This window comes from Suhomyces tanzawaensis, assembly GCF_001661415.1.
Source record: "Suhomyces tanzawaensis NRRL Y-17324 unplaced genomic scaffold CANTAscaffold_9, whole genome shotgun sequence".
Classification (NCBI taxonomy): domain Eukaryota; kingdom Fungi; phylum Ascomycota; class Pichiomycetes; order Serinales; family Debaryomycetaceae; genus Suhomyces; species Suhomyces tanzawaensis.
The window spans coordinates 11,706-23,965 of NW_017963644.1; the positions used below are offsets into that span (position 1 = coordinate 11,706).

Consider the following 12,260-nt stretch of genomic DNA (forward strand, 5'->3'; position numbering starts at 1 on the left):
TCCTTGGTCTTGTCGAATCTACCGTACTTGTGGGTACCGGTGGAGGTGGAGCTGGAAGACTCCTTGGTCTTGTCGAATCTACCGTACTTGTGGGTTTCGGTAGTTCCGGTGACGGTGACAGTGACGATTTCTCTGGTGGCGTCATCAGCTGCACTAGCTAAGGCAGCCATGGAGGCAATACCAACAACAACACTGCTCAACTTCATCTTGTCTATCTTAATTCACTGGTGAAAGAAACTGATATAAAAAGTGTCTGAGCTCCCTGGAAGAATTACCAAGAAAATTATCACTAATTACTCTGTTTGTTTTTATTGGCAGGAATTCTCGGTACTTGGGGGAGCAATGTGAGTGATTTTTCTGCGATGGTGCCTGGTGCGCTTACTGTCTGCAGGAGTGTTATGAAACTTTCCTGGAGGTTTACCTAGTTAGGCGAAAAAATGACCGGGTCCTTAGTGTCCGAGTGTCGCAAACGACTTTTGTCTCCGGATGCTGGCGGGTCGGTGTCCCAAAGCGGTGTGGATGCATCCTCAATAGGCTCTCCGGGTAAGCCGCAACCTCCCACCCTTGTTATGCGGACATTGGACCCCTCTACCATCAGGATACCCGTGGTGCTGGTGCCCAATCCAGATAGCCCCGAGGAGACGCCTATGCACACCCGCCGTTACCATATGCTGTCCAGCACTTTACCCCAATTGAGCAAACTTTATCTATGAGCTGTCTGCAGGAAGTATCTCGGCCAATGAGCCCCTCTAATGGTTAATCATGACGCACATGTATTAATGCTAGCGATGTATGAGAGATGCAAGGTCTGAAAACGACAAAAATCAAGAAAACGAAAGTATGAGAGATGTATATTATGAAGTATATATTATGAGAGATTATCCACCAGTTAGGAGAATTAGAGATGAAATGATGAGAGATGCAGAGTGTGAGTATCCCACGGACACGTGATAAACTATAAGAGAAGAGAGGCTAGTTTATTAGAGATTGGCATGGTATAAATAGGTGGGTGGACGGCTGATGGTCTATGAGCATTAGAAGTCGAAGTTCTGTTGTTGACTTGGGTTGACTCCGAATCCGTAAGCATCACCGTAAGTTTGTGGAGCAATGACATCGTCATCGAGTTGTTCGTCGTCTTCCGAGAAGTACTTGGCAATGATATTGTAGGCCTTCTGGTAAATCTTTTCATTGCTGTTGCTCTGGCACTCGAAGATCTTATCCATACCACCGGCTTCTTCGATGTATAATGCATTTTGATTGATGGAGCTACCTTGAGCGTCCTTGTCCAATTCACCCATGTTCAAAATGTTTTCCAAAGAGTCCAAAGTGACCTCGATGATCTTTGTATCTGCGACAGCCAACAAGTCACATAATGGCTTGATACAGCCTTGGGAGACCAAGTAGCGGATTTGTTCTGGTCTGGCCAATCCTCCCGAAGAGGCGTTGGAAATAGCCCAACAAGCTTCCTTCTTAGTCTTGTAATCACCGGTGGCTAACAACTTAATGACCAAAGGAATCAAGTTGGCATCGATAACGGCTTGGATTTGGTCGACATTACCAGCAGTGATGTTGGAGATGGTCCAACAGGTTTCTTTACGGATGGTTTCCTTAGGAGAGTGCAACAATGGGGCCAAAGCAGGCAAGACACCCGCATTTATGACGAGCTGGGTTTGTAAGTCGGTACCGGTAACGATGTTACCAATGGCTCTCAAAGCAGGAGTTTGGACCAAGGTGGAGTCGTGGCCCAACAACTCAACAAGACGAGCAGGGATTCTAGCATCAACAACGGCCTGGATGGCTTGACTGGTGCCGTCAGACAAGTAAGACACAGCCCAACAGGCGTCAACCAAGGTTTCTGGATCAATGGAATAGATCAACTTAGCAAGGATTGGGATGGCTTGTTGGACAATGTTCCAGTCTGGCTGAGGGTTCTTACCTCTGCACAAGTTGGACAACGTCCAGGTGGCGGTTCTGATCAAGGACATCTTGGTGCTATTGAACAAGTTCAACACGGGGCCCATGGCACCACATGCCAACACGTAGTCTCTATAGTCGGCCGAGTCACCAGCAACGTTACCCAAGGCCCAGATGGCTTGTTCCTTGACCTCGAACGAGTTGGAGTAGAGTAATTCGACGAATAATGGAACGGCGTTAGCCTCGACAACCACTCTGGTTTGGTCACTGTTTCCGGAAGCAATGTTGGTCAAGGCCCAGGCGGCTTCCAACTGTAACATCTGAGGGTGGGACTCCTTCATGTACTCCACCAAGGTGGGAATCACCCCCGACTGGATCACCAAGTCAATTGGCGGGTTGTGTTCACGACTCAAGATCTGTCTAAACTTGACGGTGGCATTCAACTGGCTGTCGAAATCGTTTTGCTGGATCTGTTCAATCATCTTGGGTAAGTCTTGCTGCAACTTGCTGTAGAACTGGCTCTCGTCATTGTTCTGCTGGCCGAACTCGTCGTCTTCGTCTTCGCTGTCGTTGGCGTTATCGGTGAAGTTTCTTCTCTTGGACAACACTTCTTCTCTCTTTTGCTTTCTCAAGTCCACCTGGTGGTTTTCTCTTCTTCTTCTTAATTCATCACTCTGGAATCTTCCTTTGTTCTTGAAGTTGGTACGACGGTACTCTGGGATAAATCTATTAGTTGATTCGTTGTCCATGGCTGGTTTAGTTGGGATATTATCGTTAAATTTTTTGTTCATCGTGATGGTAGTAAAGATCCAGAAACGGGTTGCGCACGACCAACTATATGAGCATGATTTTGGTATGTGGGTCGGCTTATTCAGAGGGCTATTTGTCATTTGGACGCGTGGTTTGCACCAGCTGCTCGTGTGGAAGAGTATGATGGGCATGTCTGTGAAATTCCCGAAAAATGAGCTCCAGAAACTGCAAGGCATCGTTAGAACTAAATAAAGTGCACTAACAATAGGGATACTCTGGGACAGTAGCACTATGAAGGCAGCATCCTTACACCCAGACACGGGAGTGCTGTTTGAAAATGCAACTTGGCTGAACTGTGTGTCAAATAATTGGGCGACAGACTAGGCTCCAGAATTATTTGAGAAGAATTCTTATCCTACCTAGTCCATAACCTCATTCGCATTGGATATATCTGTAAATTCGCCTCTGTAAGTCCAAAATTGGCTTATTAATTCCATCCAAAGACGGATACCATTATGGAAGAAATAATAGCTCGATTACAGTAATTTTGCATCTGAGATGTACGACTCTGCAAATAAATGCCCTTTCATTGCTACTTTCGCCACACAGAACATCTAACGTCAGCAAGTAGTCGTAGGTCGAGTTCAATCATGACCGCATCTTCAATAATTATTGGTGACATTTCCATTCTCCGTGATCCTTTCTCTAGCTTTTTGTGATTATCGGTTCTACGAAACTCAGTTTTTTTGACATGAGGTCTCAGCCGGTTCAAGTCTCCATGTATTATATTTCAATAATGGGGTTTAGATTGCACTATTTGCACCTGTCATATTTTAAATGAGCTCGAAAATTCGAGTTAAATCCTAATATTGAACTATTTTACGTTTCCTGTCGTGATGATCCAACTACTTTCATGACCTCAATCCTTCTAGCCCAGTAGTAGAGTATAATTAATTTAGCAGATCTGCTACAACGAATTACATAACAACCGAAAGACCCTTATTCACTATGTGCCACAACATACCAAAACCAATCGGGTCCCTGCACACCGCCAATTACCGTAATCGCTTCTACCCAGTCACTGCCTATACGCAGACTGCATACATTGCATCACCTGACACGCCCTCGGAACTAAACCATCGCAGAATCAACCTCCACCACCTACTACTGAACTACAGTATTTGGCTTCAAGAATACTTACACGACCAGTCTCCACCCTCCCGCTACAGAAAGAGCTCTAAAATCAAAACATCCTTACTTCAATTCAGCGCCACAGACCAGCCTACTATAAAATCATGTTCAGAACTTCAATAGCGGCCAGAGCTCCCATGGCCATCCGTCCCTTCAGCACAGCGTTGCCTGTCCGTATCCAGCACAAAGGTAACTTCAGAACATCCGATGCAACAGTGGAGTCCGACGAAATCGTCACTGACAACAACCCGTGGTCGCCCACGTTATACGACGACATCGTGTACGTCCACAAGCCCAACTCGATAAGGGCCACTGCGTTGCCCAGCAACTACCGTCTCTCCTACAGCTCGTTGTACGAGGCACCAGGAGCCAAGTATGTGGCCATGTTGAAACGTCTCACCTTGAGTTTTGCGGTGTTGGGGGTCTACGGAGCCAAGTTATTCTACGAGTCTGCCCAATTCGACGATATTTATGCTGTGGCCACTTTGGTATCGTGCGGAGTGCCTGCTGCGTACGTCCAGTACCGTACCAAGGACTATGTCACCAGAATCTTCCGTTTGTACGATAAGGACAAGCCTCAAACCTTGGAGAATTTGGTGCAAGACGAAAAGTTGATTTTGGAGAAATTGAACTCCACCGGAGGCAAGACCTACAACACACTTTTGCAGGTTTCCAACAACAGGCTGTTGCAATTAGCGCCTAAGCGCTCAGTGCTCATGCCATACGCATCATGGTGCGAGGTGGACCCTGAGTCCAACACCAAGAGAGAACACTATGTGGTGGACAACATCGGAGGATTGAAGATGGACCGGATTTGGGGAATAGTCGAACACAACTCCGGTGTCAACAATGGACGGTATATCGAGGAGTACGAGGATAAAGAAAATCCGGAAAACTAGTCTGTCTAGAACACACGGGTCAAAACACCCTAATACTCAAGACGATGGGAAAAATTGAACTGGAAGAATTTGGCCCCAGCCAGCCAATTTTACCCCTTGGTATCGTGAGAGGAGCACGATTTGATATTTGTAAAGGATAGCATAGAAGGTGATATCACATAGCATAAGAAAATTGGTTCGTCTATGAAGGTAGATGTTCCAGTAGTACACTCAGCATAACTACCAGCATATATGTATATAGAAGAGAAAGACAATAACTGGACCAAGCTTGAACAATAAAATGGTGTAGTCAAAAATACCATACTTATCAATGTTTATTGGCGCATGCACATTTAGTACTGATCTCTTATTTTGGACTGGGCCATGACGATTACGGCCACCATATACCACAAGACTTGAAGACGTTTATTTTGACCCTATAAGAGAGGAAAAAGTAATACATAAGGTACCACTAAATAGCAAAATAGTCCGATAAAATTAGATCTTTGATTTAGACGGCAGGGTGGCAGATAAAGCCAACATGAAGCAGAAAGAAACTGATAGATTTAAAGGGTACAGTAAGTAGAACTGAAATGAGCCTCTAAAAAGGTAGGATTCCCTTGCTTCTAATAGGCTTGAATTAAACCATGCGTGCTTATTTCGCAGCCAACTTCAGTTTGACCCTCCTGGGCAATATACTTTACAGATACCTACAGATGTTACTTCTTGTTAACAGGAGTATAATACAAGTGTGTAACTAGGGATTCAGAGCCTACACTAGAGTATTATATTGGGAGTGTGATAACTTATTTGAATAAGAAGACATGTTGAAGATACGAGAAACATTTTTAATCAAGCTAACAACAAAAATGCCAGTAAATCAATATTTTTGACATTTATGGATAAGATCCTTACAAAAAGGCCAGATAACTGCCTTACTTCAAAACAAAATCAAGCACCTAACGAGAAAGATAAGTTAACAAAATTATTTTGCTGGACTCTAGTTGTGAATCGAAAATAAGACCGGGGGAAAATTAAAAAGCAGCCATTGGCAGATAAAACACAGCAGGGACTGATAGTACCACTAGTGCAGTTTATTCTCACCAGGAGGATTGTAGAATAACGTTATAACCCAGCTACTCCCGATTCTATCCAGTACGACAACGTAATGCATTTAATTATGATGCAATAAAATAGGTCAACAGATTGGGTTTGTCTTAAATTATGTTGCTCTAAGATGCCATTGCCAAGATGGATACGTTTATGGTGGGCAGATACCAAAGTCATGAAAGCTACAAATCAGCAATTAATCATTTCGGTACATCTGATGCCACTCAATGACACTTGGACAAAATCCTAAAAGCCAGTAAAAACGTTACATCTTGAGAATAACTCCAAGATATCCTCTCTAATAAATTCACCTCTAACGATATCATCTATGGTGATATTATCCCTAGTAATCGAGAGATACATCAATATTTCCATTCTACGAAATGTCTAGTTAATCTTACAGTGTAATTTCATATAGTATCTCTAGAACCAATCTGGTGCAATCTCTCACCGTACGACCTCTCACCCTAGGACCTCTCACCGTAGGACCTCTCACCGTATTCCCATCTCCTTCTCCATTCCTCAACGCCACGGGTGGTGCCCCTCACCCCGCCTCGGTAGTCCCAGTGACTGCCCCCGCTAGAGGCATCCCGGCCAAGACCGCCAGCCCGCCCCCGCCGCGCAGCGCCGTGCGACTCTCGCAATTCTCGCGACAGGCTGTCACCAGAACACACCAACGAATAGCCTTCGCTACCACCCCAGCCAGACCATGGTAGCAAGGATGTATTGCCCAGGCTCCCAGCCTCCCGTAAATCCACCAAATTTACCCACAAAACTATAGACCACCGTAGCTATGCCCCCAGCGACCACACCCTATCCCCCTCCACCTCCCTAGACTACCGCGCCCAGCCGCCCCGTACGGCTGGGCCAACCCGCGCACGACCCGATAACCCACCGCTATTGATCTCACTACCACGATTCTGGGGAACCACTGGTGGCTGCTCTACACCTCCACAACTGACCCAGAGATGTATCCCGTGAACGTAGGATACGAGCCGCCCAAGCTCAGGCGCAAGAAGAAGCAAGCCGACCATGACGACCACGACGGCTCCGGCAATGACGCCCACTCCAAGAAAGACGCCAGTGACACCAGCGACCCCTCTGCCAACGACAAGAAGCCTCGCAAGAAGGTGCTGGACATCGACGACCCCGAGACAGAACACAACACCCAGCTCAACGCCATGTTGTACCGCACCAGCTCCGAAACCGTGGACTTATACAAGCAGGAGAACAACTCGTCCGACCTCTTAGGACGGCTTTACTACGACGACTACGACTCGGAGTCCGGCGCAGACACCCCATTGATGTCGCCTGTCGGTGATGGTGGCCTCTTGGGCACCTTGGGCGTCGCAGGCTCCGCGTCGTCCGAGCAGTTGCAGGCCAAGTTGACGCAATTGAGCGGCTCCAGCACCCCCAACTTGCTCTCGTCACGGTCGTCGTCATCCACCAACTTGGTCAGACCTCCGTTATCGCGGCTCCGCTCGTTGGAACGAGGGGTGTCGTTCGACACCTCCACAGACGACCATCGCAGGTCCTTTACCATCAAGGTCAAGCATCCGCACTTCAAGTTCCGCAGAAATAACAAGACGTACCTTTCGGGGTTCAACAACGACCAGGAGTCCATCCGTGCCATCGAATGGTTGTTTGACGAGATGGTTATTCACGGAGATACCATCATCGTGCTCCAGGTGTTGGACGAGAAGCATCACGACAGAATCGACAAGATCCAGGCAAACAAGGCCTTGAACCGCATCGAGCTGTTGAACACCCACTTCAAGAAGGTCCAGATCGTGTTCGAGGTGGTCATTGGTAAGCCCCAGAAGTTGCTCAAGAAGGCCATCGACGAGTACAACCCCCAGATGATGTGCATCGGCACCCACCACGCCAACCCCGACTACCACAAGTCGTTCTTGTCCAAGGCCTCCATCTCCAAGCACTTCTTGGAGTGTGCCTTGGTCCCTGTCATCATCGTCAAGCCCACATACCACCACGTCGAGTATTTGGAACATCCCATCGACTCGGAGGACTACTTCCTCCACCTCACTCTGGCCATCGACACCACCATCATGCCTCGGGAAAAGTCCAAGCGCATGCTGAAGTTGAACCCTCTCAGTCCTAGCACCTCTCGCCAGAGCTCCTACACCAACCTCTCGTCGTTGGCCCAGGAACGAGGCTCTCATACCAACCTTGCTAGCCTCGATAGAACCCTCGAAAGAGGTCGTCCCGATGACGAGCGTGGTCGTTCCTCCGCCGACACCTCGTCACGGTCCAACTCCCGGTCTACGTCAAGGTCTACTTCGCGATCCACCTCCAAGCCACGTACCAGCGGGTTTGCCAAATTCTTCCATCACTAGTCACTCACAGCCATTAGTTCTACCACTGTGGTCAGTTCAAATTTTAGATGTCTCCCTCGTCACTGAGCTCTTAGAATCTCAGGGTGCTATAATCCCTTACTTCGAGTTCTACAAAATTCTTACTCCGAGTTCTATAGATTCTCTTACTCTCTGAAAGTTCCATAAAATCCACCACCACCACCAAGCCTTCAGTTCTATAGACAATCTTCCTTGATCGGGTCTAACGGCCTTTTGCATAGAATTATTGTAGTGACCTCATAGGGGCAACGCATTCAGATGATATCGCGGGTTAATATCAGGGCATTGATATTTACTCTTCTTTCCTGGGCTATCTCACGGCTTGATATACTTTAAGCCAGTTTATTTGCACCACGGAATAAAAATTCCCCAGTATACGGATCGCTACCACCAAAAAAAGCTGTTCATAGAATTACGTGTGGGATCTGTGAAACTAATTTTGTAAATGTCTGAACATCGACTACAATAAGCCAATTACAATAAATCGATTATACTACAGAGATGTTATAGAATTAAATAATGTATATTAGGATGTGTTATATAATATCCTTGTATTAACTAAGCTAACTGTTCAGATGCCATGGGCCTAACAATGTCACTGAAAGAAACATCGAATCCCTCCACTAAATACTCACATTCGAATTAGACCTGACAGCGTAGAATCATAAAATAGCTCAGTAAACACCACTTTTATAGAGCTCCGTATAGTTTCTGTCACCAAGAGTATAAATTACTGCTTATTTTTACTATTCGCCGTCTAACATGGCTCAGCAACCAAATTTGCACCTAAAACTTCTTCCGTCCGGATTAACCCACTAATTGCAACTTCCACCTGTTCCAGCAATGTTTCACAGTAAAGTATAAATGCCAAAAAATCATACGTACTCTTTCACAATAATTTGACTATATTTAAACCAAATTTTCAATCACCTCAGTAACATAATTATGCTCTTGAATCCATACAAATGGAGCATAAAATGGATATAGCTTAATTGGGATTATTCACGGAGGATAAGTACGGTTATTTCGTCTCCATTAGTCCACCAAGACCATAATTACCACGAATCGCACACTATAAGCCTGCCTTATAATGGGGTATTTTGCTGGTCATACCGATCGCAACCTGGCTCACTTCGGGCCACCGTCGCACTCTCCATGTTCCGGTGCCGATCTCTACATGTATGATAAAACGTTTCGTCGACCGTAAATCATCCACGAAACATGAACGGTGGAAATTAGTACTTCTTCAGGCCATCCGCGCTACGTTCATTTCGCTACAGTAGACTTTCGTGGCTATTTCTTTTCCTTTCTCCAAGTAGCTCATTCACCTCGAATTGAGGCTTTTCACATATTTCAGTCTTTCCACGCCAGTTGCTGGTACTTCACACGTTCTTTGATCCTACCACCAGTCTATTCACAGTACTTACCACGGCACTGTATTGGCACTGCTCCTTCATTCTAGAACCATTATCATTGTCTACACTTCCCGTGTCTTACTAGTACCCTTACTGTCCCTATCACACATGTCCAGAGTAGTCGGAAACAAGGCTATCCTCGCGATCGACGTCCTCTCGCTTGCTGTCGGCTCCTATGGCCTCTATGAGAACATAATCAACGCCCAGCTCCCCGACCACTTGGTCAAGGCTGGTAACTGGCAGTTCTTGACAAATTTGTCGCTCGTGTACTCGTTGGTGGTGTTTGGGGTGGGAGTTCTTGCCCACTTGTTCCATTCCCCTGCGTTGTTCCAGTTCAAGAACACCATCCACCCAGTTGGGTTGGCTCTTGAGAGCATCGTGGCAATGGTTTACTGGCCATTGCGGTTGTTTCTCATTGAGTTGTTGGCCAAAGATGGCATTCTCCACATTCCCGTCCACGTAGACTTGGCCATCCATTTGATGCCTGTGGTATCGTTGTTGATCGACTACTTGGTGTTCATGCCCAGATGGACCATCAAGACGTCCACAGCCTTGGGATTGGTGGTGTTCTTATCTTCTGCCTACTACGGCCTCTTGAAGGTCTTGGTTGACGTAGAGAACGGTGCTGCCTACCCCTACGTGTTCATGAACGTGGAGACCGAAACCGAACGGGTGTTTGTGTTCATTGTGGTTGGTGGGGTTGCGTTCCTCCAGTTTTTGATTTTCAAAGGGTTGTATGATTGGATCGTGGGCAAGACTGAGGAGGCAGACGAGGCCATTGACCGCTTCGCAAAGAAGAACCAGTAGAGGGAAGGATGGGTGCCAAACAGAAGGCTGGGGCTCAGCAGAGAAGAAACCACTAGAGGAATAGAGATTCCAAAGAAGAGGAAACCACAAGAGGCTCCAGTGAAGACATGGAAGAGGAAGTCGTAGATATGCTAGCGAGACAGCTCATTTCCATGGCTACCATCTCTCACTCGATGTTCGTGTCCCTTCACATCCGCCTATATATTACACAGCCAAATAGAGGTCCTAGTAGGATGATTTAGCAACTGGCTCCATATACGTGTTCTATTTTTATTCGGCTAATGTAGCTCCAAATTTTTGGGCACAGGAAGTAGGTGAATCATGCTCTCTTTGTTCATCGTAGGAGTCTGTTGAATTATTATGAAAAATTACTCTTGAAATATCAAAGTGTTTGTTCAATCAAAATTTACATCACTACTAAAGTACCGATACATGAAGCGCTTGTTGAGTCAAATTAACGAAATACCACTATTGGTCCAACGTACTCGTTCAAGTAAACTAATGCAAGATTACCCTTACTACCGTGAACTCACCCTTTAATTCAATAATGACACCATTAAAATTCCAACCCACTCTAACTCTTTCAACTAAGAATTAATTAAGTATTATTATTTATACACCGATCCAACCCCAGATAGAGTATGGTAGTAAGGCAGATATTTATGATCAATTTAAACATCTAACAGATTCATTCCAAAATGGAATTCCCGTTGAATGACGAGACGAAGCAAGGTTTTAGTCTACCCATCCCAATACAAGACTCATTAACCACCATAAATAGCACTAGCTAAACGTCAACCTACAGAAACCGCTGGAGACAATGTTCCAATAACTAACGGCATTTAAGGTAAAGCAGGACCATTTGAAGTACCCAGCCAGCTTTTCCCAAGACTCTCTCCAGAGGACAACGTCCTCTCAGAGCTCTATCACCCAATATTCTACCACAATCTAACAATCTAATATATTCTCTATACTCTATACACCACGAACATACTGAAGTATGGCATGCAACGCTCTTTCCACCGGGTAGTTCGCCACAGAGAGCCCCATGAACACCCCCATCCACTTCAAGCGTCCCCATACCCCAATTCCGTTCAAGAGTGGGTACGGATACAGGGTGATACCATCCTGGTTCAAGTAGACATGGAGCTCGATGGCTGCCCAGTACACTCCAATGAACGCCACGCTTTGGGCAGCCGACCGCACGAACGACACCATGGGCTTTCTGTCCAAAAGAAGGTACACGTACGGCAACAAGTGGATCTTGAGGTCCAAGGCAAGATCGAACTCAAACGAATCGGTGTTCAAGTGGTGAGGGAAGCACAAAATCATGGTCCAGTAGGCAGTGGTGACCACGAACTCGAGGTTAGACACGAGATGGTGCCAGGGTGTGAGCACCCTGGCATTGGGGCTGGCCAAGTTGACTATCAAGTAGAGGGTGGCTACTGTCAAGCTGGCATTGGTCAAGAACTGGAAGTTGCCGGCCTTTGCCAAGTGTGGAGGCAACTCGAGCGTCATGGTCTGCCACCATCCCAGCGCAAGCACGCCGAGGAAGGCGATGCTGAGTGTTCTGTTGAACGAGGAGGGCATGGATTGGTGAAGTATAGGATGGTGGGGCAGATCAAATGTTCGAGAATTGGGGACTGCGTACAGGCAGGGTCCGATTGCAAAATTGGTAGGTAGAGCAGGAGGCTACCAATGAGGTCGTGGAACGGCAACTGTGGATGCTAGAGCACTCTTGGTATTGAATATTTCTAGGTCTGTGTGTAGTGGTAGTGCCTTGTTACTGGATGTCTATCCATTTCAATGGGTGTCATCGAGAT

The 12,260-nt window shown here is 46.4% G+C and overlaps 6 protein-coding genes across 6 annotated transcripts in view; 3 read left to right on the forward strand and 3 right to left on the reverse strand.

The window, feature by feature from the left end:
• Positions 1-206, reverse strand: part of PGA14 (Pga14p) — a gene marked incomplete at both ends in the record, with an annotated part of 591 nt that extends 385 nt beyond the window's left edge. Inside the window, one exon of the mRNA XM_020211279.1 lies at positions 28-206. Within this exon, the coding sequence (XP_020061854.1) occupies positions 28-206 (179 nt within the window). The remainder of the gene's footprint in view (positions 1-27) is intronic.
• Positions 207-1,034: 828 nt separating this feature from the next.
• CANTADRAFT_57416 (karyopherin alpha) lies at positions 1,035-2,663 on the reverse strand (the record flags this gene model as incomplete). The annotated part of the gene is made up of 1 exon (XM_020210691.1): positions 1,035-2,663. One exon carries the CDS (start codon positions 2,661-2,663, stop codon positions 1,035-1,037), a length of 1,629 nt encoding a protein of 542 aa, XP_020061855.1.
• Positions 2,664-3,992: 1,329 nt separating this feature from the next.
• CANTADRAFT_92325 (uncharacterized protein) lies at positions 3,993-4,754 on the forward strand (the record flags this gene model as incomplete). The annotated part of the gene is made up of 1 exon (XM_020211936.1): positions 3,993-4,754. The coding sequence occupies one exon, from the start codon at positions 3,993-3,995 to the stop codon at positions 4,752-4,754; it is 762 nt and encodes a 253-aa protein (XP_020061856.1).
• Positions 4,755-6,979: 2,225 nt separating this feature from the next.
• CANTADRAFT_38510 (uncharacterized protein) lies at positions 6,980-8,017 on the forward strand (the record flags this gene model as incomplete). The annotated part of the gene is made up of 2 exons (XM_020208758.1): positions 6,980-7,149; positions 7,243-8,017. Coding segments are annotated over 2 exons (945 nt in total), but the record flags the coding sequence as incomplete, so codon positions are not given.
• A 1,721-nt stretch (positions 8,018-9,738) lies between these two features.
• Positions 9,739-10,437, forward strand: CANTADRAFT_57329 (uncharacterized protein; the record flags this gene model as incomplete). Its single annotated transcript, XM_020210681.1, has 1 exon — positions 9,739-10,437. One exon carries the CDS (start codon positions 9,739-9,741, stop codon positions 10,435-10,437), a length of 699 nt encoding a protein of 232 aa, XP_020061858.1.
• A 1,026-nt stretch (positions 10,438-11,463) lies between these two features.
• Positions 11,464-11,970, reverse strand: CANTADRAFT_33238 (uncharacterized protein; the record flags this gene model as incomplete). The annotated part of the gene is made up of 1 exon (XM_020208502.1): positions 11,464-11,970. A coding segment is annotated over one exon (507 nt), but the record flags the coding sequence as incomplete, so codon positions are not given.
• Between the last annotated feature and the right edge of the window lie 290 nt (positions 11,971-12,260).